We start from the raw sequence: 6853 nt of genomic DNA, 5'->3' as shown, positions 1-6853 counted from the left end.
GGTAGATGAGGGTAAAGGGGATCAAATATATGGTGATGGAAGGAGAACTGACTCTGGGTGGTGAACACACAATGTGATATATAGATGATGTATTACAAAATAGCACACCTGAAGTCTATGTAACTATACTAATAATTGTTACCCCACTAAACTTTAATAATAAAAAGTACACCAAACCACGTAATCATCTCAACTGATAAAAAAATTTTTAAAAAATAAATAAAACCTTTGACAATATCTAACACCATTCTATGATTAAAAATATTCTATAAACTAAGACTAGAAGGGAACAATTGTTAACATGAAAAATACCATATATGAAAAAAACCACAACTAAATATACTCAATGGTGAAAGACTGAAAGCTCTTCCCCTAAGATCCGAAACAAAATAAAGATGCCTGCTTTTGCCACTTCTAGTCATTATAGTAGTAAAGTTAGAGCCAGGGAAATTAGGCAAGAAAAAAAAAAAAAGGTTTCCAAATTAGAAGGAAAATGTAAAATGTAAAATTATATGTTTGCAGATGACATAATCTTAAAGCTAGAAAACTCTAATGAATCAACTTTTAAATGCTGTTAGAGCAAATAAGTGAACTCAGCAAAGTTGCAGCCTACAAAATCAAAAATCAGTTGTATTTCCATGTACTAGGAATGAACATCCAAAAAGAAATTGGATTGGGAAAAAAAATCCATTTACAAAAGCAAACAAGGTAAAAAATTACTTAGGGATATATTCAAAAAAGGAAGCACTCTACTTATACACTGAAAACTACAAAACATTGCCGATGGAAATCAAAGAAGCCCCAAATAAATGAAAAGATGTGCCTTGCGCATGGATTGGAAGACTTAATATTGTTAAGATTACAATACTAACCAAAGCAATATACAGAGTCAATGCAATTGCTATCAAAACTTAATGGCATTTTTTTGCTGAAATAGACAAACCCATCCTAATATTTATATGAAATCTCAAGAGATCCTGAATAGCCAAAACAATCTTGAAAAAGAAGAACAGAGATGGAAATTTAACTTACTGATTTCAAAACTAACTACAAAGCAGAGTTGTGAAAACAGTGTGGTACTGGCATAAGGCTAGACATATAGATCAATGAAACAGAATTTAGATTCTAGAAATAAACCCTCATAGCTATGGTGAACTAATTTTTTAAAAGGGAACCAAAACCATTCAATTGGGAAAGTACAGTCTCTTCAACAATGGTGCTAGAAACACTGGATGTCTACGTGCAAAAGAATTAAACCATAAACAAAATATTAACTCAAAATGGATTAAAGACTGAAGCATAAGACCTAAGGCTAGAGAACTCTTAGAAGAAAACAGGATAAATCTACCTTGGATTTGGCAATAGTTCTTAAATATCACACACACACACACACACACACACACACACACAAACACACCAAAAAACACACACAAAATATACAAACAAAAAACAGACAATAAAAGAAAAAAATAGACAAATTTGACTTCATTAAAATTAAGATCTTTTGTACAACGAAGGATACTATCAAAAAACTGAAGACAACCCACAGGATGGGAGAAGATATTTGCAAATCCTATATCTGATAAGGTTTTATATCCAGAATATATAAACCACTCTTACAACTCAACAAAATAGACAAAAAAAAAACAATTTTAAAACTGGACTAAGGACTTGAATAGACGTTTCTCCAAAGTAGATACACAAATGGCCAAGACACACAACATTATTCATCATTAAGGAAGTGTGAATCAAAAGCAAAATGAGATACCATTCATACCTACTTAGATGATTATAATTTTTGAAAATGGAAAATAACGAGTATTGGGAAGGATGTAAGGAAACTGGAACTTTTAAACATCACTGCAAATGTAAAACGCTACAGCTGCTGTAGAAACAATTTTAACCTTCCTCAAAAACTTAGACATGGAATTGCCATGTGATCCAGCAATTCTATTCCAAGGTGGAGACCCCCAAAGACTTGAAAACAGGTGCTCAAATACTTGTATGCCAATGTGCACAGCAGCACTGTTCATAATAACAAAAAAGTGCCCATCACAAATCAATGAATCAACATACTCGTATATATGATGCTGATACTTACAAAGGACTATTATTCAGCCATAAAAATGAATGATGCTCTGATACATGATACAACACGGATAAATCTTGAAAATAATGTGCAGTAAAATGAGCCAGACACAAAGAACAAATATTATTATTTTACTTACACAAAATCTCTAGAATAAGCAAATACACAGAGACAGTACATTTGCGGTCACTAGGGTCCGGAAAGGAGGGGACAATGGGGAGTTATCGCTTACTAAATCAAGAGCTTCTCTTTGGGGTAATGGAAAATTTTGGAATTAGTAACAGCTGCACAACATTGTAAATGTAATTAATGCCACTGAATTAACAATAGTTAAAATGGCAAATTTTATGTTATATATATATATATATTCACAAGAAAAAATAGCAAAAGAGAAAAAGTGATTTATCTTTAGTGTTTCTATTCATATAAACAATGGAAAAAATAGATAAGAAACGAATATAAGTGGCTACTCATAGGTAACATGACTAGTCAGCCCATATACACTAATCAGGTGGTACTGGTTTAAAACACAGAAATACTCTGTCCTGGTTGGTAAGTGGCCACTGTCTAATTCCCTGAATTCCCTCTATCTCTATTCTCATCCCAGGATACCTGACTGCCCCATGATCCAGCAAGCAAAGTCTTACCTGGCAGCATAGGAGTGTGGCAGGCTAGCCTAGGATGAAGTGGAATGGTAACAGGGTGGAAGAGCAACTTGGCATACGAAACCTTTTCATATCCTTTTGATTTTTGAGCCAAGTAAATATATTAGCTATTTTACAGTAAATTCTAAAACTAAAAAGGAGGGGGAAGAGGGGCAGGGTAGAGCATGAGGAAGGGAAGAAAGTACACCAGCTGGGAAAAGGCAGTTAAGATAATTTTAGCAAAACAAATGCGTACTTGTAAACCATAGTGAGCTCAGGGAGTTGCAAGTCTTGTAGACTCTTAAATATATGTGGGAGGGGGGGGGAAGCAGGGAGAACTAGATGAGGTTAGATACATAAATTTGCTCCAGATACTAAAACACCTCTATATAGCCTTACTTGATTTGAATTATTTCTATAGCACTGATAAATCATTTAGCTTTAGCTTTTTTGTTTTTTGTTTTAAATCAAGGGAATTACTCGAACAGATTTGTGTGTTAGAAAAATAATTCTGACAAGTATACGGAGAATGCACTGAAGAGAGAAACTAGGAGTGGGAGGGCTGAGATGATGAACGAAGTGGTAATGAGATGGAAATAAGTCATAGAAGAAAATGAAGAAGAAAGATCTAATGGTTTTACTGAAAAAGAGTTAGCTTGGGGGTTGTTTAAAAAAAAGAGGAACAAAAGATGACTCTATGATTTCTAGCTTAGTTGACTAACGGGGTGGATTATGACCTTTAATTGGGGAATTCTAAATGGGAAATTATTCAGAATCTCGATTATGTGAAATGTGAATATATTGAGATGCCAAAGATAAAGCATGACATAATGTGGATTTCAAATAAAAAGTTATTATGAAAATGGTAATGATTTGGTTTCCATTTTCTTTAGGAATGACTTACTAAGAGGAAATATGCTAAATTTTATAGGAAAAAAAGTATTTTTATACATAAATGAAGGTCTAAAATCAAAGGATAATACTGGAATGTTACAAAAGCTATTTTGTGCTGATTTTTACAAACAAATTTCTTTTTGCCTGCAATAGCTTAGGTGTTAGACATGTAGAAAAGTGACCTTCTGGTACTGTCACTAATTCTAGGATTTCTAGTTTTATAAGAAAATAAATTTTTTTCAGAATGCTAGCTAACATTTTTACCGATAAATGTATTTGCAAATTACCACAGTACTCTTCAGGGCATGACATTGTTTCATCAGAATGCAAATTAGCATGAACAAGAGAAGTTTTATGAAATCTTTATGACCAAAATGACTTCTGGATAATTTATTCAAGCATTCTTCCCTTGATTGTACATTTACCTCCATCTTCCCCTCTCTCTCCCTCCACAGCTAAACTTCAAGTAGTAGTCTACATTCATATTCTTCACGTCCTTCCGTTACATTTACTCTCCAATCCACTGTGTCTGCCTGCTCAATTTCTATAAGTGGCTGTTGCTAAGGTCAAAAGAGCCCAACACATGACTAAATCATCTCACTTGAACTCTCTGTTGCATTTGCATGCTGAGACAACCCATCCTTCTTGAAATAGTCTTTTTCTTTGTTCTCTATGACACTACACATTCCTGGTTTCCTGTATTATTTTATGACAATTTCTTCTCCACTTCCTTTGCTGGCTTGTACCCAGCCATTAATTGTGAATTTCTCAAGAGTTAATCATAGCTCTTTTCTCTTCCCACCTTACCCTCTTCCATAAGGTATCACCACATGTATGACTTCAATTTCCAACTATATGCCAAAGATCTGCCCCCCCAAACCGCATTATTTCAAATTTTGAGGTTAGACCTTTTCTCTAGACTGCAAGCACAAATAACCAAATGTTTCTCAATTTCTCAGTGTGGATGTCTCAAATATACCTCAAATTAACCATGTCAAAATAATCACTTTGAATCACTCCCGTCAAACATGATCCTCTTCCATGTTTCTATATGTAATTTCTTAATAAATTATTCAAGTGCACCAATCAGAAACATTAACATTTACCTTTTATTAAATCCCCATATCCGTTTCTTCATCGAGACTGCCAATTATTACCTAAAGTATCTCTTACATCTCTGTCCTTCTTTCAATCTGTACAGTCAAAACGCTAGTCCAAACTACCAGGATCTCTCTCCTGGGCTGTTATAAAAACTTTGTAATTATTCCAATTACAATGTTTCCCTCTATAATCTCAAAAATGTATTGGATGGAAAGTTTTTAGTCTTCAAATCTGTGAAGGAAGCATAGTGACATTTTAAGTTAGTTTCCAAAGTGCCTATAGAAATGAGGATACTTATTCAAATACACAAAGAAACATCTATCCACATTACACATTATCATTAATAAACAGCATCCCCTGTTTGGTTAGAATAAGTGGTTTTGTTTAGAATAAGTTGCTTGAGTAGTGATAGCGCAAAAGGCGAATGACAAGCATTATTTCCATTTTTCTGCATCTTCTGCTTTGTATCTGACCTTTCAAAAACCAGAGCATCTGATCTGACTTTTCTCATTCAGTCTTTTCCAGATTATTCTGGGGTCATCTGAAAGCCTGGGAAGGCCTTGATGTGCCTCTGCAATAAGGGTAAGGAAGTCTTTAGTATGAAGATATTCATCTATTTTTGTTTGGAGTAGAAGTGACTCTAGTAAAGTCTTCTTTTGTTTTAGGAAGGTAGATTGAGCCAGTTCTGCTCTTTTCCTGTTACAATCAGGACATCGAGAAGAAATGTGTTGTTTAGCCATTGCCACCTGCTTTAATGTTGTCCTCATGTTTTTAAAATAGATTCTGTTCAAAAGCTCATCAGGGACAGTACAGTTTAAGGCATCTGTCTCTGAAGCCTCTGCATCCAATCTAAGCTGCAGTTTTTTATGCCTACTGCTCTTTTTCTCCTTAGAGTTTGCTCTGTGATGGATCAGGTTTATCTTAATGGTGCAAAAAGACTGCAGGGCATTCAATTCTTCATTGGATACCGAAGTGATTTCTGTTTGAATTTTAGTGTCTGGTTGGTACCGTCCAGAGTTAGTTGTTTTGCCCTTCAGGTAGTTGATCCTTTTCCAACTAAACTCCTTTTCTGATATCCCAGATTTTTTGTCTTGATATTCCAAGCATGTAATCGGCTGTCCGTTCTCAGGTTTGCTCTCAGAGTCCTGGGGCCAGGACTGCAGTCCTTCAGAGGAGCTGAATGAACTGGAACTCTGTACCTCATCAGCAAAGGACGTGAAGGTCTGGTTAGAAAGGTCTGCCATAGCCCTGGGATCCGTTTGGGCCGATTACCCTCGCTCCTCTTAATCCTGCAGCGTCTAGGTGGATGGCCATCACATTGCACCAGACTCAGCTCCTCATTTGCTTTGCCTTGGTCAAGATGGGCTCAGAAACTAGCCAGGCCTGAGCCCGCAAGTAATATCTTCCTTGGTGCCGGCAGCACAGCCTGCCTCCTCTTCCGGGTGGCGCCTTTGCGTTGCCTTGGCAACGCGGAGCAGTCCTGCGCAATGAGTCACAGCGCAGCGCTCCTCCCCTTCCCAACCCTCCCCAGTGCAGACTCCAACTGCACAGTTTACGGCACGTTTGCCGGTTGTCCTCTCCGTTCGCAGTGAGGCTGCTCTTCTGAGTGCTATTTTAAGTACAAACCCTAATAATCCTTGAGAAAAAATTGCAAACACCCTTTCCTCAGGGGTCAAATGTATGTGTGTGAGGCCGACAGGTATAGGCGGCCTCTGACTAATCCAAAAAAATATGCCCCACGTCAATGATTCAAATTTTTAAAAAATAAAAACAAAAAAATCCCTGCTGGCCAGAAAGGGCAAGCAGAAACATGTTTGCCAATCACATAACCAGGAGATCACCTATTTGTACACCACGTCTCAAGATAAAAAATACTGAAAACAACCCATCCTGTAAGACTCCTACATGACAGTCTCCTTACCTATTTCTCCAGCTTTATCTTGAAGAACTTTCCGTGCTCCAGCATTCCAACGACCCTGCAATTTTCCCAAACCACAGTTCCCAGATCTTTGGTTCAGTTGGTACCCCTCCAAATGGCATAAAACACCCCTCTTCCCTCTTTATATGATTAATTACTGCTGCTCCTTGAAGTCTCATTTCCTCAGGATGGGCTTCATATCTACCC

At 36.6% G+C, this 6853-nt stretch overlaps 1 protein-coding gene across 1 annotated transcript; it reads right to left on the bottom strand.

The window, feature by feature from the left end:
- Positions 1-5084: 5084 nt before the first annotated feature.
- C4H8orf48 (chromosome 4 C8orf48 homolog) lies at positions 5085-6176 on the bottom strand. Its single transcript, XM_033103954.1, has one exon. The coding sequence runs from the start codon at positions 5970-5972 to the stop codon at positions 5205-5207; it is 768 nt and encodes a 255-aa protein (XP_032959845.1). The 5' UTR covers positions 5973-6176; the 3' UTR covers positions 5085-5204.
- Between the last annotated feature and the right edge of the window lie 677 nt (positions 6177-6853).

This window comes from Rhinolophus ferrumequinum, chromosome 4, assembly GCF_004115265.2.
Source record: "Rhinolophus ferrumequinum isolate MPI-CBG mRhiFer1 chromosome 4, mRhiFer1_v1.p, whole genome shotgun sequence".
NCBI classification, from domain to species: Eukaryota; Metazoa; Chordata; class Mammalia; order Chiroptera; family Rhinolophidae; genus Rhinolophus; species Rhinolophus ferrumequinum.
Note: the sequence above shows the minus strand (reverse complement) of the source record. Positions and strands in the feature narration are given on the sequence as shown.